General features: G+C 40.8%; 4 protein-coding genes across 16 annotated transcripts; 2 read left to right on the top strand and 2 right to left on the bottom strand.

Moving 5' to 3' along the window:
• The first annotated feature begins 947 nt into the window (after positions 1 to 947).
• Positions 948 to 5,207, top strand: Cpr97Ea (cuticular protein 97Ea). Its single transcript, XM_017148598.3, has 4 exons — positions 948 to 1,242; positions 3,776 to 3,960; positions 4,101 to 4,377; positions 4,438 to 5,207. The coding sequence occupies exons 1-4, from the start codon at positions 1,234 to 1,236 to the stop codon at positions 5,077 to 5,079; spliced, it is 1,113 nt and encodes a 370-aa protein (XP_017004087.2). The 5' UTR covers positions 948 to 1,233; the 3' UTR covers positions 5,080 to 5,207.
• Positions 5,208 to 5,695: 488 nt separating this feature from the next.
• On the bottom strand, positions 5,696 to 13,430 carry LOC108068819 (uncharacterized). Of its 2 annotated transcripts, none has more exons than XM_070217810.1 (5): positions 13,046 to 13,430; positions 10,262 to 10,552; positions 9,511 to 9,871; positions 8,604 to 8,807; positions 5,696 to 5,936 (listed from the first exon to the last, which is right to left on the bottom strand). In XM_070217810.1, exons 1-5 carry the CDS (start codon positions 13,049 to 13,051, stop codon positions 5,923 to 5,925), a joined length of 876 nt encoding a protein of 291 aa, XP_070073911.1. In that variant the 5' UTR covers positions 13,052 to 13,430; the 3' UTR covers positions 5,696 to 5,922. The 2 variants fall into 2 exon arrangements, with proteins under 2 accessions (XP_070073911.1, XP_017014151.2); XM_017158662.3 differs by having other exon boundaries at positions 5,696 to 7,055.
• A 6,596-nt stretch (positions 13,431 to 20,026) lies between these two features.
• On the top strand, positions 20,027 to 25,326 carry spz (Spaetzle domain-containing protein). 12 transcript variants are annotated; one of them, XM_017157548.3, is made up of 8 exons: positions 20,027 to 20,938; positions 22,638 to 22,760; positions 22,928 to 23,005; positions 23,350 to 23,514; positions 23,578 to 23,638; positions 23,835 to 24,198; positions 24,288 to 24,520; positions 24,987 to 25,326. In XM_017157548.3, the coding sequence occupies exons 1-7, from the start codon at positions 20,867 to 20,869 to the stop codon at positions 24,466 to 24,468; spliced, it is 1,044 nt and encodes a 347-aa protein (XP_017013037.2). In that variant the 5' UTR covers positions 20,027 to 20,866; the 3' UTR covers positions 24,469 to 24,520; positions 24,987 to 25,326. The 12 variants fall into 12 exon arrangements, with proteins under 12 accessions (XP_017013037.2, XP_070073284.1, XP_017012873.2 ...); XM_070217183.1 differs by having other exon boundaries at positions 23,862 to 24,198; XM_017157384.3 differs by having other exon boundaries at positions 23,350 to 23,638.
• Positions 24,509 to 24,911, bottom strand: LOC108068664 (uncharacterized). The gene has a single exon (XM_017158412.3). The coding sequence runs from the start codon at positions 24,736 to 24,738 to the stop codon at positions 24,610 to 24,612; it is 129 nt and encodes a 42-aa protein (XP_017013901.2). The 5' UTR covers positions 24,739 to 24,911; the 3' UTR covers positions 24,509 to 24,609.
• Positions 25,327 to 25,898: the final 572 nt, after the last annotated feature.

Genomic DNA, 25,898 nt, shown 5'->3' on the forward strand with positions numbered 1-25,898 from the left:
ACACGGCCTGACGACTTTGCTTCATTTTTTACAATTTATGGGCTTCACAGTTTTGATTAATTGTCCGTTGATGTGGATGGCCACATCCCAATGGGTCTGGGGGTCTGTAATAGTTGCCATGGTGTATGGAAGGTCGGGGTTAGAGTAAGAGTACCGAACCGAATTCGAAAGTAATTTGTTAAATTTATTATTAAATTGTTGCCTGGCTTTTAATGATAACAAGTGGGTGATTTAATTCGTATTGCTGTTGGGTCAGAGAAATACTCGAAATTGCTGAGGCAACCGAAACGGAATTTTTTCGGAAGCAGTTGAGTGGAGTTTAAGCTTTTGAAAGGAACATTTAAATTGTTTGGTATATATTTTATGGAAAACTTTAAACAGAGATTTCTTTTAGTGGTTGTAATAAAATTTTCTCTATGCATTTAATAGATTTTGGGGACCTTCCCATACCGAAATAAATAAATAAATAAATCATTAAAAATATAGAATATATATAAATATATTACTTTTTAACCCTTTATTTATAACTTGTAGATTATATTTGGGTTTCAGAGACATTTATTGATTAATAGCTTACAATTATATTAATTTTCTTTTTATATAGCCATTCTTTGATATTCCTGTGGTTATGGCAAAGAAAAGCTCCCCAAAGCACAGAGAGAACTCCCGTGAAGTCTGTGTCTCAAGCTCGGTCAAGCTCTGCAGCCTCTCTCTCTATATCTCAATATCTCTCGATATATTTTTCTCCAGAGAAACGCTTGCTCTCCGTCCTTTCGTTGGTGAAGTTTTGTGGTGCTGCGGCTCGTTGGTGTTGTTCAGTGGCTCGGTGGTTCAGTGGTGCTGCGGGATGGGGGAATGTGGGGTCTTTGGTCCGTTATATGGGAGAGGTAAAAAGGTTTTCCGCGATCGGTATATAAAGCGAAATACAACAACCTGGGCGGCTCAGTTGCCGTCGGTCCCAAGTTAATAATACTCCACGCGATCTCCTCAACGAACTCGAAGTCCGAAGATTTGGCCGATTTGCCCGAGATAGTCAACCCGGTTCATTAGGGGATTTCGATTTGGAATTGGAATTGAAATTGAAAGTGCTCAGTTGTCTTTGTTGTCGACACTCTCGATATTCAGCTGGGTGTTGCCAGCGAAGGCCTTTTGCGATTGCATTCAGGGTTTAATCGATTCGAAATAGCTGGCCCCACAAAAGCCAATCAGCGGATACAATTCAAATTCAACAACATGAAAGCGGTATGTGAGTGGGCGTTCGGTGGGTGGTTGGTTGATTTGGTTGGGTTGCTTGGTAAATACCAAAGGTCGTTCGACAATCTAAATGCGTGGCTGCCAAATGGGGGTGTACTATATTACTTCAGGATCCCATGATCTATGGAGGGGAGGTACCAGTGATCTGTAAAGCTTACGTCATCGCCCATTGCGGCGAATGTTGTGCAAATATCGCATAATTTGCTATGCAAATTGAGCGAACCGTTAATTTGCTCCCAGCCCCGATGGCAATTGTTCAGCTTTGTTGGCTACAAGCGACATTTTCCCCCGATCCAGCGATCCAGTCCACCAATACCATTATCCACTCCACTTGGCACCCAATTTGGTAACTGGATTTTGACATAATTTATGAACGACGCAGCTTCTTGAGAAAAATATAAAGAAAAAAGTGTAGTTGCAGGAACTTCAATCAGCACTCGTTGCACTAACAAGCTCGCTTCAAATATCAAAGGCAAACTTTTGGGTCAGTTCACACGCGGCAGTCAGCTTTTTGGTCAGTTTTCTGGCTGGTTTTCGGTGCCACTGGGTCCCCCGAGCATGTCGTGGCCTGGATGTATCGCTTTGGCTATAGGTATAGAGATATAGATACGTACCTGTATCTGTATCTGTACCTGTATCTAACTACCTGTCCGTCCACCTGTCCACCGCCAAGGCTGCGGCACATTGGAGCCTAGATAGTGAAAGGTTTCGGCATGCGGAATGGTCGAAACGGAATGGCCAGAAAAAGCCATAGTTCGAAATGCCAAAAAGGAGTAAGAGCCAAATAAATCAGATTCCGATTCTGGCCATCGAAATCGCAGCTTGTTTGCTTTGTTGTCAGGCTGGCTGATACCTCCCTCCACAAAACAATGAAACTAGTCAGCTTTTTTTTTTACAGAGGAACGATACTTAAAATTCTTATTCGAAAGGGATTTTCGAGGGAAAACATTTTTTGGTAGAAAGGCTGAACTTCCACACCTCCTCAATATGATGCAAATTGAGTAATCTTACCGAAAAAATATTTCTTAAAATACTGAAATAACTCGTCCCTAAATTATATATTTATTTAAACATTATACTTTAAATATACTATTTATTTCAAAAAGTATTTTAAAGCATATATATTGTTATGCAATATTTAAATTCATCAAAATATTGAGCTTCTAGTTGTCACGACTTTTTAAACCTTAGCCAGGTTTAGGTTTAATGGACATTTTAGAAACTGGTATAATGGGTTTATTATAAATAATTAATATTATAATTAATAAAAATTTATGCAAATATTAAGGGAAATAACGAAATTTGTATTCCTACACAAACATGGATAGTCCCATGCCTAAGTTATAAAAGTCACCTCTGCTTCCCCCTTTGATTCAGTAATTTCCCGCAAATTTCTTTGGCATTTGCATGCCGCGAATGCATCTGATCGCTGCCGCAGTTGCAGTTGCAGTCGCATACTTGCAACACATTTCGGCAAGTGTGGGAACTTTTTCCCAGCTTCCCATACATAATTTGTTTGTGTGCCTGCCTCTTTTGGGTTTTTTTTCTCCCCCGAATTTGCTGCCGGATTACCCAATTGCAGCTGCGATGTGTGCGCTGTGTGGGAGTCCAACGGGGCTGGCCAACGATAATTGGCATTACCCCTGCTGCATCTTTTTGTTCCCGGCAGCATTTCTCCACGCCATCACCACGGGTCTGCTGGGCATTCAATTAATCGCATCCAGGCCCATCCAGCTGAGCTGCCATATCGCGTGTCACTGGGATTGGGTTTACAGCTGGGCTCGGCCTTTATGCAACTGCACTGCGGATGCTGCACTTGGGAAAAAAACACATACCCTTTAATTTTGAATGGTTTATATAAATTAATTAGAAAATTTGTAACGTATTCCATATGTTAGATCTGAATGATTTTTTTTATTGAGTGAAAGTTAACTTTGTTTAATGTAGATTTGAACCAGTATAATTTTCACTGAAATATAGGGCCATTTACTCCTTTCCTTTCACTTCTTTCCAAAAGCGACAATGACTTAAATTAATTTCTCTTAACTGTTAAATAACATTTAGTTCTTAAGAAGTTCTTAGCTTAGTGATAAATTCGATTTGCTTTTATTTATTATTTCTTTAAAATATTTGCAAAACTATTTTAGTCTTTAAAGATTATATTGTTCCATATATTTATTAGTATAATGTTTTTTTTTGAGTGTGTGTAACTGAATCCGGGCTATCGGTTCCTGCTTGGCATTGAGGGTGTCATTGGCCGGCGGAAAAGTGAAAGGCAGCCTGACTTAAGACTTTTGTAGACATCGTCGCCGTCTGGCATTCTTGGCAGCACTCAGCCACCGATGCACTGTCAAGGTGTTCCGTTGGCCAGAGAGGCGGCAGAGGTGGAAATCGCAACCTTTTTGGTAGACAGGCTGCAATTAGCTAACCGGTTGCCATTTCACTAGGCAGATTTATTCACATTTACCTACTGTTTCTACAAATATAATTAATTTTAAAACGGTTTCGGTTTACATTACAGATGCAACGCGTGTTAATTGTCGGCTGCCTCATAGTGGGTGTGAGTATGGTGAGGTCACAGGACTATCAGGATTACCAGGAGAACACACCAAGGACTGCTCCCATTCGTCTGCGAGCAAATGCCGCTCCTGCCCGCGCCGAAGCTCCTCGGGCCGATCCAGTGGCCATCCTCAAGCAGATCAATAAGTGGGTACCAGTGTTTATTTATTAAGTTGAATATTTTCTTAAATTTATTTTTTAAGAAACTAAATAATATGATTTTTTATACCTCATAATCTGCAAAAATACTTATATATCATATTACCACTTTTCTATCTTTTTCTCAGGCACAATGAAGATGGCTCCTACACTTATGGCTATGAGGGTGCCGACGGCTCCTTCAAAATCGAGACCAAGTTGGCCACCGGCGAAGTGAAGGGCAAGTACGGCTATGTGGACGAAACCGGAAAGGTGAGAGTGGTGGAGTACGGAGCCAACAAGTACGGTTTCCAACCTTCCGGCGAGGGCATCACAGTGGCACCACCCACACTGGTCGATGAGACGGCCAAGGAGGAACCGGACTACGCAGATGAGCCAGTGCCGCAGCGTCCTCAGAAACCCTATGTAAGTTGGGAGTGAAACTTTAGTCAATTAGAGGTTTAGATATAACTAACATTTTCTTAGCGCATTCAGCGTCCCCAGCCACGCCCACAGCCACGCCCGCAGCCCCAGCCGCAGCCACAGCCGCAATATGTGCAGTACGAGGAGGAGGAGGAGCCACAACGTCGGGTGCAGTATGCACCACCTCCCCAGCCGCAGCCACAGCATCAGCCGCTGCCGCAGCCGCAGCAGCACCACCAGCAGGCTTCGGTGGGTCCGGCACCGCCAAGACTTCAGATTCCCGGCGCCCAGCGCACCACCGATGTGCTCTATTCACCACTGCAGCGTCCCGCTCGTCCTGAACCGGATTACTCGCAGTCCCAGAGCTTCGGCGAAGGACCCTCGAATGTGCGGATTTCCCGGCCCGTTTACGCCCTGCCCCCCGCCTCACCAGCTCCCAGCAGCGCCCGGGCTCAGGGATTCCTGGCTCCCGCCTCCGGAGGACGTCCGCTGCTGGAACCCGTGGGCTTCGGTCAGTCCCACGCCCAGCAGCCCCTCGCTCGTCCTGTCCAACAGCAGCAGCCGAGCTACCAGCCACAGCCGCAGCCACAGTCCCGCAGCGGTGGTGGTGGCGGCTCCGGATTGCTGGATCAGTTGGCACGGGACTACGCCTTGCCCCAGGGAAATGCCCAGCCACTGCACGACATCACCTTCGGCTACTACTAAGATGGTGGTGAAGAGGTGGTTCGCCCAGCAGTCCCCATCCTCCTGATTAACCCTGAGATTCCTTGCTTTAGGTCCTAAACGCACAGGTGTGCCCTGTCCCTGAGATTTTCTAAGCGATAATAAAAATTCCCTATTAATAAATTAAAAGAGTTTGTAAAGAGATTTTATTACCATATATATTTTAGATATTTAACCAAGGGGCTTGAGTAAACTTGGCGATTCGATAGAGATATTTTATGGTCTACTTTCCGGCTTAAACAAATTTAAAGAGTTCGTTAAAAGAGTTTAAAAATTAACTAATACTTAATTTTACTTTTGAAAGTTGCTTAGTATTTTGGAAAATTAAAACAAAAATGTTCGTAATGCTGCAATATTTTACTACTTGTTTTACATTAACTTTTAAAGGTTGTTTGGTATTCTGGAACTGTTTAAACTGTAATATTTTTTTAATTATTACTTAAATTATTTAAATTATTATTATTTTGTTATTGTAAGGCTGCAATATTTTACTACTTGTTTTACATTAACTTTACATGAGTTTTACGACTTTGTAAAGCATACTTATAGGCTTAAGTTTTGTTTAATCCCATCCCACCTATTCAGTAAAAACAGGCAGTTTGTATTCAACGATTTATTTAATTTAAATACTTAAACTTAAGATGGGGAAGTTCAATCAATGCAAACTGCAGTTCATCGGATCGGAAATGTAAGTAAAGAATGAGAGGGAGTGACAGCAGATAGATTCGGAATAGGCAGGAACGGTTTGACTAACTCTAGGATACGTGGAGATGGACAGTGCTGTAAACGAACAGTGGGCGTGGTCCACAGCTTCTTCATCGTCCTCTACTGATGGTAGACTGCAAAGAGATCGGTGAGAGGTGAGAAAAGGGTTCCCGATTCTATTTAGAGTGGTGCAAACATCGCAGGAAAGTGGGTTGTGCGAGAAGATATAGTGGTTGATAAGGATGGTGGTGCTGGGAAACTTTCTTTTAGCATGCTGTGCTTTAATATTTGGATGCAATTTCAGGGGCTCGCTTTATTGCCAACCTTTTTGTCTGGGAAGCTCAATAAATAATAATTAATTACGATTAACGATTGCGATAACGAGATAACATAAATAAGTTATAGTTAAAAATGCTGGACATGACTTAGAGGACTATAAGCTAAGGACCACAGGCGATCTCTCCCGTTTTACACCTCCAGCAGGCGGTTGAACATCAGTGGATCCTGTATCTCGTAGTCCTGCGGCCGGAATATGCGTTTCTTGCCGCCCGGCGCCACCTGGCGGCGCACCTTGTAACCACCGCTGTGACCTTGGTGGTGCGATGTCGGTGGTGCAGAGTAAATATACTTGGACTTTTGCACCACTGGTGGTAGATATTGGAAGTGCGGCGACTGCTTGTGCACCTGCTTCTCGATGGAGTACACAGGTCCACTGCCATGACTGTTACCCTTCCGTTTGGCCACCTCCAAGGCGGCTATAATGGGCGTCAGATCCTTGAGAGCGTTACTCTTGCTGGCATGGTAGTTCTCCACCCGGTAATCCCCAGCAGCCGGCGGCGGTGGTGCAGCTGCACTCGGTGGTGGATAGTCGTAGCCCTCATTGGGATGCTTTTGAATGTAGAGTTCCTCGGCGGATGGTCGCTTGGCCATTTGGTGGTAGACATCCGCTGGATTCTTTGAAGCCGGATTGTAAGCAGCAGTTATGGATTCCGTGTGCGAAAGGGACTCCAAGGTGCCCAGATTATTGGGTAGTGGTATCCCATAGCTATTATAAACCTCCGCCTGCTCCAAACCCGTTCCCGTGGGTAAATTCGTATCCAAAGCCACCGTTTTCGAGGCAGTATACTCGGTTTTTCCATTGGGCAGCAAGCTGAGGATCTCCTGAAGCTGCAGAGCCGCCTTTCGAGCTTCCTCATCCGACAGTTTGGTGTGGCGTCCGTAGATGTTAAAGTCATTGCTATTTGCACTGGTCGCTGCCGTTTGTTGTGGTTGTTGTTTTTTGAGTGGGTGGTTGGGTGTATGTGGTTGTTTGTTGTGATGTAGTGGTTGCAGTTGTTGTTGTCGAGGTGTGTATGCAATGAGTGAGCTTTCATTAGATTTACCAAATTAAATATTTGCGTTTTTATGTTTGGGTATTTACACTTGGTTTTGTCTGTTTATGTAAGAGTGTTGTGGTTGCACAGAGAAAAATGTATTGCTTAGTTTTTAATATTATATAATAAGAATATATAATTGTGTCAGGAATATATTTTTCTCTGCTTAGTGTGCTTTTTGTGTTAGATAAGTTTAGCTTATATTTTATACAAAATGATTTGGTTTACTTTACACATTTTGTACATTTTTTGGCTGCCTTCAGGATGATTTTCATGATGATCACAGATGAATTCCGGTTTTAGTTTTGGTTAGCTGAATGAAGAGAGTCGTTTCATTGAAGGCCTTTCGCTAGACTCTTTAATGGGCCACTGACTAAATACGTATGCGCACTTTTATCAAGTATGCGACATGTGGCCACTGCAAATGGCTCCATTAATATCTCTGTACAATTCACTTAAGCACTATTCGTTGTTAACGGATATACAATATGTATGACGTGATAATTTATTAAAACATGTTCAGATGCCTTTATGTACAATGAATCGATTAATGGTCGCTTGCGCAATGTGTTAAAAAATCGAATAAACTTAGTCTAGGAAATGTGTCAATGGAACAAGTTCCAATGGAGCCCCAACCCATACGATATAATATTCAGACATGGAGAGATTTCGACTGGTAGTGTTGATATTGACAGTATTTACAATGTCTCTCTGGGATTTGTGCCTCGTCTTCATGGAATTATGAGCAACTGATGATGGAGGCTTTCACTTTCTTCTCGTTGTTTTCTACGTGCGGAAATAAGATGAGGGCCGCAAAAAAAAGGGCGGTGGATGGTAAGGGGGAGGGTTGGGACAGTTGGGTATGCAAATAAAGCTGAGTGATTAGCGACTGCAAGCTGATGAGACAAGCCAACGCCTGTCATTGTCATCTTGAGGATGCTCTTGTGGAGGTTTTTAAATAACATATTTACATTTGAAATATTCACTGACGTAGATTGATTTTATGTGTGAAAAAAGGGAGAGTAATTATTTTTTAAACAAAAATATATGTGAAATCAAAAACAGATACATTTTTGTTTGCTTATATCCTGATTTTTAGATTTTTATGTGGGTAATTTAATTATTATAGAAATAAGAAAATAATAGGCCAGAAAATATGTTCCTAATATTTAAAATTGAGTTAAAAATTATAATTAAATTAAATATTTATAATTGAAATACTTATTTAAATAGAAGGTGGAGACTCCAATAATTTTAAGGATTATCGTATAATATTTACACATTTATCTGTACAATATATTACACATTTACTAATATTTTTGAATAAACCTTTGTTAGTAAAGTAAAGCAGAGTATGTACAGTGGAGATTATTTACATAAAACCAGAGCCCAAAAGTTCTATACCAGACCCGGTAACCATCTACGCACCATCTTGTCCATAGGCCGATGGCAGGTAATTGCTGGGCGGCGACTCGAAGGCCGCCGGGTGGCTGACGCTGAAGGGCGCTCCGCCGCTGTAGCTGGCCCCGCCCACCGGCGGAAGGTACTGGTGGGTGGCGCTGCTGTACGAGGGCGGCTTCGAGGGGGGACCGTAGCTGGCGTGGCCCGTGGGTATCTCGTACGTGGTGATGGCTGCAACGAGACAAATGCGGAGACATTGTAGCCAAAATGGAACGCAGACGCAGAGAAGCCGACGGAAACGGGTTGCTGGCGAAAACGAAAGTTGCCGGCCAGGTTCATTGCACGCTCCATGCTCCGATTTGGCCATTGGATCTGCAGCCAAATCGGAGCTGGTAGCCGGGAGTTGCCTCTTCCGTTTTGGCCAGGTGCGGCTGTGTTGGTTATTAGGCGGCTTAATTGTCATGCATCTAGTTCAGCAACTGAATTACGTAAGCGAAAGACAATATGTTTTGATTTCACGGCCCACTGGACAATGGTCAATATATGAATTGTGATAAAAATAATTGTTTCGCGACCTAGTCCAATTTCATTGGAAATGAATGGCCGTTGCACTAGGAGGAGTTTGTAAATATGCGTCCAAAATCTGTACAAAATTAAACGGCTTGATTTATTTAAAATCGCAAACATTTCTTTTGGAAGAGAAATTAGATATGTATCGCTAAATTTTGACTCAGAGCAACTGCATTAGTTAAACTTGATCTAGATTTTTTAATGGGTTTTTTTAAATTTGCATAATATTAGTATTTTATGGATTAAGAGATGCTTATCATCGCATCAACTTTTGTAACTTCTCCCTAATTTTAATATTTTGTAATTGCCCAATTATCTTCGATTTAATTACTGAGTACTGTATATTTTCTCTGCGTGTACTTACTCTCGTGATGCAGGACGGGTCCTGGTGCGGAGACGGTCTTGTGACCGCTGCTGCCGCCCGAGGAGGCGCCCGACAAGGAGGTCAGCTTGGCGAAGAGACCGCCGCCGCCGCCGGAGGAGTGACTAGTGGCGTAGGTGTGCGAGTTAATGTGCGCCGAGTTGATGATCGACTTGCCCACATCGGTGACCTTGTCTCCGCCGGCGGCCACAAGATTGCCGCCCGCACTCAACGCGTAGCCGCTGCCCTTGATCAGCTGACCCTTGAGTGCGGTCACCCCGCCGGTGATGGCCTTGACCGCCTGGAAGATGGTGTTCAGCACGGACTTCTTGAACGACCACGGGTCGTAGTCCACCGAGTTGCCCTGGAAATTGAGGAAAGATTAGCGGGTTTCACGGGAAGAAGATTTGATAAAACATTTTCATGACCAGATTTCTAAAACTTGTTCCTCTCTATATAACACAATTTCTTTAATCTTTAATAAACAGAAGAATTTTTCCTAAATTTTAAAAATGGACCATTGATTTGGAGTTAATGGTGAATGTTTATTAACTTTTAAAACCATTTTTTTTAACTTTGGAGGTACATTAACTATATTATATAATTGCTAAATTTAGGTTAAAGTTGCTGCGGCTTGAAAGGTTTGATATATAAATTAAATAATAAACTCAATAATTTGAAATTTATTACAAAGAAAATGGCTCAAAGCCTGCATCTGCAAAATCAGGTCGTGAAAATGTGGCTCTCAACTTACATGGACAACGATCTCGTGGGACTTGTAGCTGTCCCCGCCCCCGCTGCTTCCGCCGGAACTGCCGGAGGCGATTGAGGCGGAGGCCTGGCCAATTCCGGACAGCAGGCCGGATTTCAAATGGGCCACATAGTCGAAGCTGCCGGAGCGCTTTTGGACCTGGGATTCCTTCACACTCTCACCTGGTTCATTGTCCAGGTCTGTGTCCTCCAGCGAGAGTGATTTGTCGGTGGCGGGAAGGGCGTGGCACATGAGAGGCAGGGCGGCCACCAGCAGCAGACTCAGTCTGAAGACCTAGGTTTGAAAATATTCATTAAATATCTATTCAAAAATATGCAAAAATGGATCACCCAATTTAAAAGACCGAACAAAACTGACAAAACTAAATTGCGCAATACTTTTATGAATCTATACGAATTTTACGTGACAGCCGCAACAATGGCCATAGACAGCAAGGAAAATTCAATTGCCGAAACGTGTGGCTGCGGTGGTTGCACCACCATTGCTTTTTTGTTACTTTTTTACCTGGTTGCCACATCTGTGCACTCATTTGTCAACTGTCGCACACACACGCACACCATGTGCAATCATAATCTGCCACTTACCGCCGATACAAATGTAACTCGTAATCCTCGCTCGGCAGATATGCAAACCCACTGAAGCCCCAACCCCCCATCCTTACCCCCTTATTACTCGGTTTTGCAGTTGAGCGAACTTGGCTAATTGAAAGGGGTCGAGTGGGGGGATAATGGTCATACTCAATTTGGTCAAAAGGGGGCTAAGTCTCTGTTTTGACTTGCGGCGTCCGAGGCGGTTTCATGCTCCATCAAACTGTCAATATGCTAATTGATATCCAGGCTAATGTTTCAAGGAAACGGTTTAATTTTGGGGCTTAATTGGGACCTAATTGAAATTTATGTGGAAATATATTACAGGTGATAGTGCACATTTAATAGTTGGTTCTTCTCTTTAAATATTATTGTAAGCTAATTTCCTTTTAAATACTGAATTACTTTCTAACTACAGAAAGATATCAACAAAATTACATAAGTAAAAAGAGTTTTTCAGCAAGCACATAAAAAAAGTGGTAGCAAAAAGTACAAATTAAATAATTATAAAATTTTTCTTATGAAGCTTTAATTCAATTTTCTTAACAAAAGTGGTTTCCATGAGCCTACCATTGAAAAATCCCATTAAATATATAATATCTTTCTTCCACGATTTTGATTAACGCCATAAATGTTCGTGATAGACAACCATTTCCTTCTATTAAACAATCATAAACTGTTTAAATTGAGTTACGTTTATCTGAAATGATAGGAAACATTTGTTGGCCTTATTTTTCTTCACCGATTACTGCAATCCACTTACTCCGAAATAATGCGAAATATTAGCTTGAAGTTGAATCGAATTTGGTTGGGGAATGTTCAATAAGCGTTATTGATATTTTTGACAAATGCGTTTTAAATTAGTTTTTTATTTTTATTTGGGTTAAAGTGGAACCGCCTCGAAAAATATTAATTAAATTGGTAGCCTTTCTCCCCGCGATGGCGCAACCTCAATTATGACTGGCCAAATATATTTTATGATTTCTTATACAATGCATAAATTGCCTTGGCCCTGGGCCCAAAAAATTGCCCAATTGCAATCTGCATACAAATGCACTAATTAATCAACACAAATATTGTTCTTCGTTTTGCGGATTGCATAAGCAAAAACAAACAGTGGCAGAAAATAATAAAAATAATTGAAAGTTAATTGCCGCCGAAAACTATTATTATTTATGGTTCAACTGGGTAATTAACGGAATGCAATTTGTGCGCGAAATTCGCTTGAATTCGTTTGGCATATTGAACTATTGGCCAATATTTGCCAAAGCCATTTTCTCATCCCCGTCGCTCTTCTCTTTGATTGGTTTTTTTTTATTGTTAGGTGGTCGACACTGTTTGTTGTTTCCTTTTTTTGTTGGCTCATTGTGATGGCCAATATTTTGTCTGGTCTGAGAGTGAAAGTGTTGTATTTGCCGGCTTTGTGGCTCTCGCACACTCTCGCTCTCTTTTTCCGTGTTCACAAGCAATTATCATACTAAATATTATTGCCTAAAGATCAGTGAGCAGAATGCCTACATTGTTATAATATATTTTTTTGTCGAGGTATATATATTACTAACTACCTCAACTTCGACTGCTAAATTGCGGTAGGTTCAGTTTACGGACTAGTTTAATGTCTCTACGTGTGCCCCAGCTGCCTCGTCTTCTGCGTTTTCCGTTTGCCATAGCTTCACCTGGGCCCTATTCAAATTTCTTAGCGATTTTCGAAAGCAACCTGGTGATGAGTAGAAGCCAGCAGGTCTGACATAATAATTATGCACGACATTTACCTTCACACTCGGTCAAATGGTCATCGCTTCTTGCGACTCATGACATAATAGGGTTCCGAGCGAATGAAGGTCTTCATGATGAGCCCAGGTTTTCGAGTGCACTGAAGCATCGATTGGGATTTTTGGGTTATCCATTGGGGTTGCGTAACTTGAAAAGCATCTCTATAAGTCACCTATGCGATAGACATCACGCAGCTTAGCTAATAGAGTCAGCGATGTGTGGCCAACATAAAACGGGTTTTGCTGCAGAATGCCTTGCACTTGAACTTGTTTGCCAAAAGAAATTGCATAAACGAGATATATGTCGAGCTATGTCGAGCGGGGTGGTAAGGAGTTTTTCCATGATAAGTACGCTCAAATTAGTCCAGTATTCGAATCAACTTTCACTGCGGTATCCTTTGACTTACCTTCATTTCGAGCAGCTGTGCTTTTCGTGGGATTAGCTTAAATTGGGCCTTGGATTAGCTGGGCGGCTAATCAAGATCAAAATTCACTTTTACCGATGACGTCCTCGGGTTTTATTTGATTTTTGTTTGTCTCCTCTTCACACCAACTTTCTTCACTTGGCCACTTGCAATTGGCACTTGGTGGCCGCCGCACTTTTTCGACTTTTTCGTTTTCAGTTTCGATTTCGAACCGTTTCGCTTCACGTTTGTTTTGTCATCGGCATTCGTCTCAGCGGTTTGGAGCGAACACACACAAATTTCACTCTCCACTTTCTTTCACCGATTCGATGACGATTCGCCCGATCTCTGTGGGGATTTTCAGCTGCGGCTTGTATCTCGGCAACGTCTGCGCTCGAACTGTGCTCGAAAATCACTTGGCTCGGCTTATTTAAAGAAATCACCGGAGAGCCGAGGCAGCGGTGCATTTTGAGCGCTTTTTGGGGTCTTTTTGGCCCCGCTCTTAGTCGCGGGGTTAAGAGTGTTGCCCTCTCTTTCCTGCTCTTTTTGTGCTACAATTTATTTTATATTTTTTTCGGCAGCAAATGTCGGCATTTTCATGACAGCCTCTTGGCCATAAACGAGTGTCTGGGGTTCAATGCGTTTCGAGTGGCATCGGCATCATCGACAGCGGGCCACATGTGGCAATCCGAAAACTGCAATGCGGCTCATTAAGTTCGGTGGCATAAACGTGTTCGACTGCTCAGAAAAAAAACAGCACCGTTGACTTCGTTTTCTGACATGGCCCAATCAAAAGACTGAGGCAACGAACTTGAAATGGAGTGATCGCTAATGGAAAAGTCGGCGTCGAAAGAAGTGAAGCAAGGACAAGATTTGGGTTGGGTATTATTCTAAGCTTTTAAATGCCAAATTGTAAAATAATATATATTTATTCTAACGAACGAATAAGCCATCCAAAACACCTATTTAATTCTTGGTTAAGAAATTAAAAAAAAAACTTTTTATCAGAAATAAATTATAAAAGATTTTGCAATTAAAATTACACAATTTTGAAGGTTGGTTTTTCATTTAATTATCATCACATTATATTTCAAAAACTTTTTTAGGTAAAAAAAATATTTTCCAAATTCAAGACCGACAGGAAAATAAGGGAAGCAATATTAACAAGGATTTTAATAGATGTAATGCCAAAATAATTAAATAATAATAAAAACCCTTGATGAGCGTTTCATATTCTTGACCTGAAGTAAACATGATCCCTAACTTCTGGCTAAATTGAGAGCAACAACCTTGAACCCAAGCACGTTGCCCACCGATCAAAGCCTTCAACTGCAGACTCCAAAACCGAGTCCCAAAATAACAACACAATGCGAACTCGAGGGCAGGCCATTATCTAATGTTGCGACAAATGGGTGCAAGTCAACTTTTAGGCCCTCCTCTCGGCTACAGTTCACTGTCACTATGTCAGAAGCGGTTCATTTGTAAGCGCGCCAAACAATTAAGGCTAACAATGCCGGGGCGAACAATGGTTGGTGAGACAGTTAATTCTCCGATGACAAAGTTGGGCCAAATGGGCAAGTCCTATGTAGGCAAATCCCCCGATTCGCCATTTGTACCACCTCTCGCTGGCCAGCGGTTATCTAACCGAAAGTGAAATGGGCCCAAACCGACCAACTGCAACTGCCAACTGAAGTTGCAACTGCAAATCGCAACTGCAACTGCATAAATGCAAAACGCGAAATGAACATGAAGAAAACTTGGCCCAAACATAATACTTAAGCACTCGTAGTTAACAAACTGTAAATTTGTTAAACAGCAAAAGGAAAACAAGACGAGACAAGACGAGGCAATGCAATGCAAACAGCGGCAAAATAATGAAAATGAAAATAAGAAGAAAATCCCCGACTCATGTAATAGCCAGCGAATATATACTAATGGGACAAGATAATTGCGATTGGGGGCGGTAGCTGCAGTAAAGGGTTTCGAGTGGTAATACCCTACGATAGAGGAAAAGGTTTGCATAAATTATAATAATTATTGACAGAATAATTTGTTATGTAAAGTTTTAATTTGAAAACGTATAAGACAATAATGGTAATCGAGATTTAGATTTAGATTTAATGAATTCCAAAAAGAAATAAATTAGTATATCTTTAACATGGAATTTATATACTATTTAATATTATTAGTCTCTAATTAACAAATACTCATTAATTAATCTTCAAATATTTTTTAACGCTTAAGCAAGAAGTACTTTGTTTGGTCTTGAGCACTGCAAAAGCTCTGAAGGCCATTCGCAATTCGTGGAAATTCCGCCATTCACATTATCCCTCACGCAATTGTTTTTCTTAATATTGTTTATATATTTTGCCCACTGTTTATTGGGTTGTCAACTTAAACAGGGGAGCCGGGAGCTATAAATGTTTCTTTGCTGGGGAAATAATTTGCGGTTAAGTTAAATTTCCGCTGAACCGACAATGTGGCCATTCAGTTCAAGTTGAATGCACAGAAAGTGAATCCAATTCAGCTTAAATCATGGCCCGCACCCAATATATTGCGTATACGCCACCGCAGCGATAAAAAAGAAAATCTATCGAACGAACGAACGACAACCGGTCAAATTTGAACAGGAAGGAAGTAACTCATTGGGTTTAACATACAATTTATATCGTCAACTGGCAAATGGCAGATGAAAGAAGTGATGAGATAACACGGGAATGCAATAAGTCAACAATTAAAATAAATTCATTACTGTCACAGGAATTCGTGTCCTGTGGACCCGCATAAATAAATTTATTAAGCGCCTGGCTCCCGAGTGCCACTTCCTGCCATTATGGCGTTCGGGTTTTTTTCTATCTTTTTATATCATCATCCAGCCAAAGTCCGAGGCCAAAAACACACATGTGCTTTTAATTTTTCACTCACTTTTCATGGGTTTTTCTCGGCTCTTTTTTTTGTTAATTGACGTGGGGCAATTGCCAGAGCGGGCAGGCAAAAATAAATAAGTGTACTGTGAAAATGTGTTGGGAAAAGTTTTCAGAGTGTAACGTAAAGTGCGATAACAGGCCGCTGCGCATTGGGAAATGCTAGAAAATACCCGAAACCGAACCCGAACATCGAACTGCAAACAGCCACCAAAGAGTCCACTCCACTTCCTCGACTTCCTGCTGCCGTTGCTCGTTAGTTGCGCAATGAACTTCAACTTCAAAAAATTCAAACTGCAAAAGTTTCGCTGTGCCGGCGACAAAAATACATATCTGCAATCCATATCGGAAATGAACTCGTTTTTGGCCGATTTCTATTATATTTTATTTTTATTTTTGTGTGTGTGTCTAGTTCGAGAGGAAAGTGCATGGCATAATTCAATTTGGTGCATTGTATGGGCAGAAATGGATATGGAACGCAAAGCCAAGCCAGCTGGCCAGGAAAAAGTGAAAGCCTGCCTGGCTTTGGGACCGATATTTGCCTAGCACTTCAGCAAGGGGCATCTCCATTTTTCACACTACCTCCCAAACTAACCAAAAAATATACAGCTGAGATTATGGCTATGATGCAATCGATTCGGCCGACAAATTGAGCAACAGCTGCTGCCGCGATCTCGTCCTGGTTGCCTGTTTCGAATGTTTATTTTCGAGGCGAGACGCATTTCGTGTGCTTTTTGCTGTCATGGCTGAAATTGCATTTTGCAAAGTGGTACGTCCACATTTTTCTCAGGTGCCGTGCCGCTTTAATTGTGCCCCGTTTGAAAATATTTTATTGAATGTGCAATGCAATTTCATTATTTATTCAGTCGGACATTCGGACACACACCGCGATTCCAGCTCGGACACACATGCATGAGCAAGCTGTCATTAAGCGTATTTCACCATTTTCACATTAACTTGACCCGGGAGTTTAGTTCAGTTTTGCCCGCTTGACTTGCCCTGACTTTTGGGCCATCCTCGCTCGATTGGCCAATCCTCCATGAGGCTGGATCACCAAGGTGCCACATCTATCGGAATGAAGCTATTTCCCGGGCGATTAATAACTATTAGGTTAATTAGTTCAAGTCGTTAGGAAAATGGCAGCTCATTTACTTTGCGCACACGCATTTTTCTTTTGGCACCTCGAAGTAATTAATGGCATTTTAGTTTGCGCTGATTTTTGGATCTCTTAGGTAGCTAATGTTAGAAAAGTTAAGACAGACACGCAACATAGGACAATTACCTTAAATCGGGGCTTAGGGTATATTTAAAAGAGGAAGTACTTTAGGACTAGACGCAATTAACAGCTTGTTTTTACAAGTTTTACAAAGTTGCCCACATAATAACTATTGCAGCACATTGTGAAAAGTCTTGACCTTTTCCAATAAATCACTTACTTTAACTCGACAGGTTTCATTGGTGAACGCCTGACTCAATGTTTACTAATAAGATGGAATTTAAGCGGTTAAGTTAAAATTAGCTACTTACGTAATTCAAGCTATGCTAAATAGAGTTTTAATTGTTTTTGCAGTAAAATAGTGCAGAGTACAAATTAAGACATAAAAAAGTTGTAAAAAATATTTATGAGCCGAAATTTACGAGTACCTAAGATATTTTTTCGTATACATTTTATAAAGAGGCCTACAAATATGCACGTAAATTTTTTTAAGCCCCAAAGTATGCCATAAGTTTCTTATAAACATTGCGCAATAATATGATATTACAAAGTAATGCATTGCCATGCAATTAATTGATTTCTTAGAAGCAAATAGTAATCATGATTTTATAGAATTGATATTTCTTAAGCACAAAAAAGTTTAATAAATGCTTGATGAAATAGTTAAGATTGCAAACACGTATGCCTACTTACATGCTACTTTTCCCCTTTATTGCATTTTTATTACGTTCTCGTATTTATTTTTTAATAAAAAGAATTTCTTATGAATCAATGATAAAACTGTAAATTCTGCGAAATCGCTATATATCAGTCATCTGCTAATAAAAGCCTAGGGGGCAATATGTGTAGATATGGCCAAGTCCGAACATATTGTTAAGATAAGTTCAAGGTTTTCTGGGGCAAACGACATCCAGTTTTGTCCATAAGTGCTTAACAAAAAATATTCATTCATTGCATGGGAGAACGACTGCGTCAGATGCCGGTTACATGGCAAATATTTGCAGTGTGCGATTTCAAGCTGCGGTTTTTTGTCCGGGGTTCTCGGAAATACCCATTGAGTCACCGTCTTTCCCAATCGTCTCTTTAGCACGCTTCAAGGCGGAGACTTGTTGGCTAATTTAAGCGATTTCGATCTCGATCTGTGTCTCCCATGACGCGTGCGCCGACGGAACTGACGTGTGCGGCACCCGTTCGGCATATCAAATGTATTAGATGGATTACTAGTAGTAGTGGTGCCGAGAGCAGGAGGGCTCATAAAGCTTTGACGCGGAGCTTTGAAGCCCGGCTTCACTTTTACTTTCAGCCGCACAGGTGTTAGCCGGCAAAAGCCCGACTTGGCCGACTGAAAGAAGCTCTACAAGTGGTGGGTTTAACCCTAAAAAAGTAGGTAGTGATGATGAATTTGATTTAAAACCTTTTTCAAAGATTTTGTGGTTCGGAAAAGTTATTCAAAAATTTTTTTAAATCCACTTCACCACTTAAAACACAACGGATCTTAGCTAAAAAAATTGTGTGTATGTCTTTAAATTGCATTGCTATGTATTTAAATGGGAAATATTTGTTTAAGCACAATTCTTAAAATGAAGCAAAGAAAAAATTAAATCGTACAGTTCTATATAAATAATTTAATTATCAAACAACAAAAAACTATTATTCCCTAATCTCATTTTGAATAAACAAATGCACAGATAAGAACAATTCATAAAGAAAATTTCAATTGAGAGGAAGCTTGAATATATTTTTTATTTATAGTAATAATTCATTCAAACAAATCGAGCACTAAGTGCACTATCATACATATGTATGACCTATGTATTTGCAGCGGAACCACTGATAAGGTTGGTTTGAAAAGCTGGCAGCTGGCAGCTAAGCATCTAAAACATTGTTGTGTGGTTGCTCAAACTTTTTAAAGACCTAAAATAACTCTAAAATTAAAACTGAGAGCGATTTGGCGTCTGCTTCCGTTTTAAAATTCCTAACGCAATATTTTTAATTTATATGTACATTAAAAGATTATTTTAAATTTATTGATAACAAAATCTCATTTTGTGCTTGTCAAAAGTCAAAAAATGTCGTAAAAAATAGGATTTTCTTTTTGATGTGTTTAAACAGAAATTGCACACAACTTAGTCAATTTTGTTGATTCCGATGGAAGGCGACTTTTAGGGTACATAACTTTTTTTTTGAAGTTCGATAAAAAATTAAATTTGAAACATTAAAAATTGTGTTTGGTTTTATCAATATTACTTTTTTATATTATTTCTTTGGTGTATAAAGATTATACAATTTTTATGTATTGTGAACAAATTTTTTATATTTAGTTTTCTCGTGCGAATATTAAATTTAAAATGGGCCGTGAAGTGTTTTGGTATTCAGAGCTTAAAGTCTACTTTAAATTTTATGGATGGACAAGAAAATTTCTCTTAACAATGCAATAATTTGTGTATTTTTTATTAATTGTATACTTTATTTCAGCTTTTTTATTTCAAATAATTAAAATATTATCTGCATTACCAAGTAGTTCACTCAATTTCAATATTTCAACTTTTTCTTCCAGTGTGAGATGATTCAGGCTGCTAAAGTTTGTGGACAAGCAGGCGCAATTAGTGGCGCAGCGGACCAGGCAAGTCAGCTGTGATAAAATCCGCTACCGCTTCTTCGTTCGTCCCGTTCCCTCGACCGACGGCAGTCTCTCTCCATCTCGAGCCGAACCCCCCTCCCTGCCCCCTTATCGCCCACTCTCTCAGCGCCCTCTCCCGCTCGCACACTCGCGAGCTTCGGTTAAAGCTGCACTTGTCAATTGTTTGGGGAGCTCGAAGAGTCGGGCTCTTGGGGCCCCTGGGTTCCACTTTTCAGTTGCCTCCCAGACGTGCGCTCTCGCTGTCGTGTGTTCTCGATCGCGAGAAATCGAAACAGAAATTGGATTTTAGTTAATTCCTCTGGATCTCCCCCGGGAGATATGGTGAAACTCTGCGATCCGACCGGAAAATCCCAGCGCGCGTCTCTGTAAAACTTAAGATCACTCCGGTGGCAGATGGTTTTAGGTTCCATAAAAGCGCAAGCGGCTCGCGATTTTCGTGTCACTCAAAGCCGGTCCACAGAACCGAAAAGTTCCAAAGACCAAGAGATCTCGGGATTACCAACTTGGATAAGCCACAAACCTCCTCCATTGTACTATTATAAACGGAATCAAAATCAAGGGCTTTCATCAAAAACGGTTCCCCACCAAAGCGGCGAGAGCGAAACTAAAGTGAAAAGCAAACCGACTAATTGAAGTGTCTGTCTGTGTCTCGCAAACGTGCAAAGGAAACAAACAAAACGGAATAGCCAACATATCACAAAAAGAGCCACCGCACAAAATATTTATAAATAAATAAATACATACCCACCGACGACAACTACGGCAACAGTAACAAACGGCTAACCAATATAAAAGCCCGGCATTAACATTTAGTCGTGCCAGTTTGTTTATTTTTTATATACGCAAAGCGCCATAAAAAAACACAGATCAACAATAACAACAGTAAAAACACGGCGAAATAGAAACAAAGTTGTAGCAATAAGAAAATCGGTATAAGCCGCCACCGATACGCCGATCTCCTGCTGTATTATAATCCCCGACGCAGACGGTCGCCGTCAATAGAATATTTCTAATTATATACCCACCACCTGATTAACATCAAGATGATGATGATGACACCTATGTGGATAGCGCTGCTCAAAGTCCTGGTGCTACTCATCTCCTTATTTACAGCGGTAAGCAATCTTTTCAAAATTTCACAACAGTCGAACTTTCATATCTCTAATTTTTTCCTTAAATTTGCTAAAAGTGAATGATGAAATTAGTATTTTTTCTTAGTCCCAAAAAATAAGAAAAACCTGATATAAAGTCAAAGTGTCCTTAAGTAAAAAAAAATCATATTTCGCTTCAACCGTTACCTTAAACTTGATTTTTTATGAGACAGGTGCTTGTTCCAGTTATGAAAGTTCGACTTAATTTCTGTTGTTTTCGTGTTATCTTAACTTCTGCTTAACATAACTCTCATCTCATTGCAATATGTTTCGGGCTATGGGCTTTACTCTAATAAATTTCATCTCCGCTCTGAGTTAAGATTTTTCCGTAGATGTTAGTTAGCATTTCCATAAGCCGAAGGGCATTTTCAAGTTCATATTTAGTGAGATTCTAGAAAACCTGTTCGCATTGCCAACTGCAAGTTATGTGCAATTTTCATTCTGTATATTATAAATGCACATTATAGGCATTGCAATAATATTAATTGACATCAATAATGCCAGACATTCTGCACACGACTTTCGAGGTAATTAACTGCCGACAAAAGGGATGATCATCTCTGTGAGAAAATCAATTAAATCGCAATAATGACATAGAATATTAGAAAATCCGTTTGAAAAGCGCCTGCCACTTTGTCTTCCAGGTTTTCCGCGAATTCCAAACACTCCGAACCGGTTTCAAAGATCGTTTTTGAGATCTGGCTAAGTTCCAATGGGTTCATGGAAAACCTTAAACTGTGATGGAAAAATTATCCAATGTTTGCCAACAGTTGCCTCAAACCAAAAGCGCTGATGAACGCGTTTAAAAAAAGGTTGATTGCTAACTGTCTGTCAAGCTTGGGAAAAAACATTTCCGAGAAATCGCAAAAGTTCTCAGGCAATCAAGTTTATGTGGGGTGGCTCCTAAGATCGGGTTTTTTATCGGCCAGACCCATTTTTGATTTGGGTAAGTTCGTTCTAAGACTTAAGAAACCCGGGCTTTAAAGAACGAAATATAATAAAAACATTTCTGAGTGGCAGTTTGCTGAGATTAGAGACATTATCAGAGATGTGTTATACAACTGCAGATTTATTTTTAAATTTTTTGTTTTTGTGTGCGTTGATAAAGTTGAAGACTTTTCAAGCATTCTTGTTTTTATTAGCTTCATATTTCGTAACTTTAAGAAATACTTGGTTATTATTCATTGTATTTTATAATTCGTTCTTTTCTTTCATTCTTCTGCTGATAAGTAAATCAAATCCAATCCGCCCCAAATTAACTTGAAAAGTCTTGAAATTATTTGGGCAACTGTCGCCTCAAATCAGCGGCCATTATTCATTCAGATATGGTGTTATCTTGAGGTTTGGGCTTAGAACTGATGGCAAGAGAAAATCTGCGCCTGCACAGATCAACGGGTATTATCCATTAAAATTCGTAGAGCTTAGCTGTTATTATCTTGAGGTTTGGGTCCTAACTCAACGCCACTTTAGAATCGATGGCGAGAGAAAAACTGCGCCTGCCCGGAAAACAGCTGTTCAAACTTTTCAAATACGCAAATGTAGTGCCGACTATGAAGCGAGAGGGAAATACAAACGAAACAAACACCGACCCACGAATATATACTCCGTTGTCTTGGCAATGTTGATGAACCGCAAACAATCCACTCTCACCTGTATCTTTCAGATAGTTTATATCAATATCGAAATATTGAAGCGACAAGAGGCCGAGTTGAAGGCAGCGAAAGCAGAGAGAGACTATAATGCCCTATTGGCATCCACGCAGGGAGCCGGATGTAAACATTCCCAGGTGTGAGAACAGAGTTCCAGGCAGAGTCCCAAAAAACAAAACAGACCCCCTAGTCTCCGTATCCCAAAAACCAAAATATCCCAAAACCAATTTCTGTGTCTGTGTGGTCATAATTTCTGAATCGAGACTAAAGTCTTGTCTTTTTTATTTCGCCATTTTTGCTACAGTACGAGGCCAAGGATTATGATGGTGTCATCAGAGAGCTTTTTACAGTAACCAATGAAACAGGAGTTGTCCTTTTTAATGTAAGTGTATCATGCACGTGGCAAGTGCATAGATCTTTTTAAAATTCGCCTTTGATGTGAATGTTTTTTGTGAACCGGGATTTTTAAAATTTATAATCAAGCAAAATGTTATAATTAATATTTATGGCAATATCAATCTGGTTGTAGCTCTAGATTAAAATGATTCACAGCTTCAAAGGCGAATTTGCGCTGCTTTCTTTTATATCCATACCCCTATATCATCCTATATTGCATCCCCATTTCATTGCTCATTCGATCTATGTTGTTGGTTTGTGTTGTCTTTGTGCTTTTTTTGATGCCAATTTTGGGTTAAAGACTAACACGAGCTAATTTCACCCGTACAGACAACGACCGCGGACAGTGCACCCTTCATGCCCATACCCACCAAGCGGGGCGATCCGCATTTGCCCCAGAATCAGAATCAGAATCAGAGACCGAATCAAAATCAATCCCCGAACCGCCATTACAATCAGTATCACAGCCTGAGCCAGCCAGATCAATACTTCAAAGTGCAGCGCTCCCCGGACGGCAAGCTGAATCTGGTCTTTAACGATACGTTCGTCTCTTTGCAGGAGTCGAACACCGAGGTGCAATCGGATCAGGCTAATCATCCCCCTCGCCGCCCAATGGACTGTAAGTAGTACCCTCTATATATATATAAGATAAGCTCGATTTTCAGTCACATTCGATACTCTTAAGGCGTTATGACATTTATTTTATCAAAGAATCCAGCATTTGTCATAACACCTTAACACACAGCTTTACAACTAACAACTAAATCGATCCCATACTCACTGGCCAACTGCCTTCGGCGCTTGCCTAATTTTAGCCTTTGTCTTTCCCGATTCCCCCCTAGTCGCTAATCGGTCGCAACAATCCCTGGTAAATGGGACAAATGAGCCCTGCAGCAATAGCAAGGATTCGTCCAAGACCTTCTGCACGGAAGTGGACGACTATCCGGACCTATCCAAGTTGAAGGCCAAGCTGGACAAGTTCGCCAAGTTCTTTGTGAGCGACTTTCTGCCCACGGACGTGAGCTCCCGCGTGGGGGATTATGACAAGGAAGAGAAGTTCCTCTGCAAGAGCACCAGGCGGCTAATGTATCCGAAAAAGGGACAAAAGACGGACAAAACCTGGCAGTTGATCGTGAATAACGATGAGTTCAAGCAGGGCATACAGATCGAGGAGTGCGAGTAAGTTGATGGCATCATCTATATAGAAAACAGAAATTTTAAAATTAAAAAACAAATATTAATTCGCTAATCCTTTATTTTTTCCTCAGCGGAGATGGAGTACCCTGTGAATATGCCAAAAACTTTCCGAATAATTATCAACCGATCTGCAAGCAGCACTATATGCAGCAGACCCTGGCCAGCATTGAGAATGAAGGCGAACTGGACGTGGTGCAGCAGACCTTCCTGATCCCTTCATGCTGCAAATGTGCAATAAGAGTGATAAACTGAATTTGCAGAATGGGGGTTCTCCAGTCGATGGCTGCGTAAATGTGATTTTGAGGTAAGACCACAATTTATTTGTACATGAAATTTGATAGGGGAAAACAACAAAGCAACAGATGACCAACTAGCGGGGGAAATGGAACAGATTCACTTGACCAACTTGCGAAGGGTCCAGCCGACGGCGTAGAATCCCACCAGCTTCAGGGCCATTCCTTTGCCTTCCGCCTTTACCAAACACTTAAACTTGTTCTCAAAATTGCCCACAGCGCGGTCCATTGGAATGCGTTAAAATCAACAGGCAATTGGTTATTTCACAAAATATATGCAAGATGCGAATTTTAGAAGAATACTTCTTAACCAATTCAAATAATATTCAAGAACGTGTATCCTGTGCTCGGAAGAGACCGATTTTTGTGACTATGACTGAAAGACAAACGTTTCACAACTTCTACTGACACTTTTACTATGACAACTAGATCATAAATATTTATAATTCTTATTTTTTGTATCTCTTCTCTTTGCAGCATCAGCATCATTCACCCACCACAGGATGGCAGGCCAAACTGTCCAGGGGTCGTTGATTTATTTTATAATCTGCACACAAAATACATTTGTAATCTGCTCTCGAATGCAGAATCCACTTAGACTAATGTGCATATTAATTTAGAATTTTAAATCGAGTCACTCTGTAACCATATTCGTGTCATATATTCGTTTTTGGCTTCCTCGTCTAAATGTCTAAGCTAGAAATGCATGCAACTAGTTTTAGTAAACACAAAAAAAAAACCACAACTATCTAAAAAATGTATGTTAAAGTGAAGATAATTATAATAAATGTATGCAAGTACATGCCAGCAAAGTAAAGTTCTTTGAACCCATCAGCGAGTACCTGGTGGACAATTTATTTGCTTATTAACAATAATTCGGTTCGCCCCGCTGAGCAAACCAATTACACCCTAGTGAGTGTAAACACATTCCCGCAGGAGGGTGGCTTTCAAAGGCATAAGGATAACATGCACCGCCTGCTTTTTGGTTTTGGAATATCCCTCTGACAGCGGGGCGTATGCGCGATGTGTCTTGAGGTCCTGCCCGTTGGCACATGTAGAAATCAATACTATTTATCGATTCCCCGAGACAATAAACTATGTCAAAGTTAGGGGCGAACAATGCGAATGCTTGTGGATTCCGATTCCGATTCCTTGTGGGCGGGCAAAGTGCCACCATTTAATTACTATTATTAGGCATCCAGTATCCGTCCCGTTTGGCCAAAAACCAGTGTCGTGTGCTGCCCTATTGGGCTTTCGGCCCAGGGTCATCAATCATGCACTTCCCCAATAGCCGCACACTCCCGAGTCCATATCAATTAGCAACTATCCCATATATCTTTCCCCGCGGATCGTATATATATATATTAATAGAGTTTGGGTTGCCCTTTG

The sequence above is a fragment of the Drosophila takahashii genome, chromosome 3R (assembly GCF_030179915.1).
Source record: "Drosophila takahashii strain IR98-3 E-12201 chromosome 3R, DtakHiC1v2, whole genome shotgun sequence".
In the NCBI taxonomy this organism is placed as follows: Eukaryota; Metazoa; Arthropoda; class Insecta; order Diptera; family Drosophilidae; genus Drosophila; species Drosophila takahashii.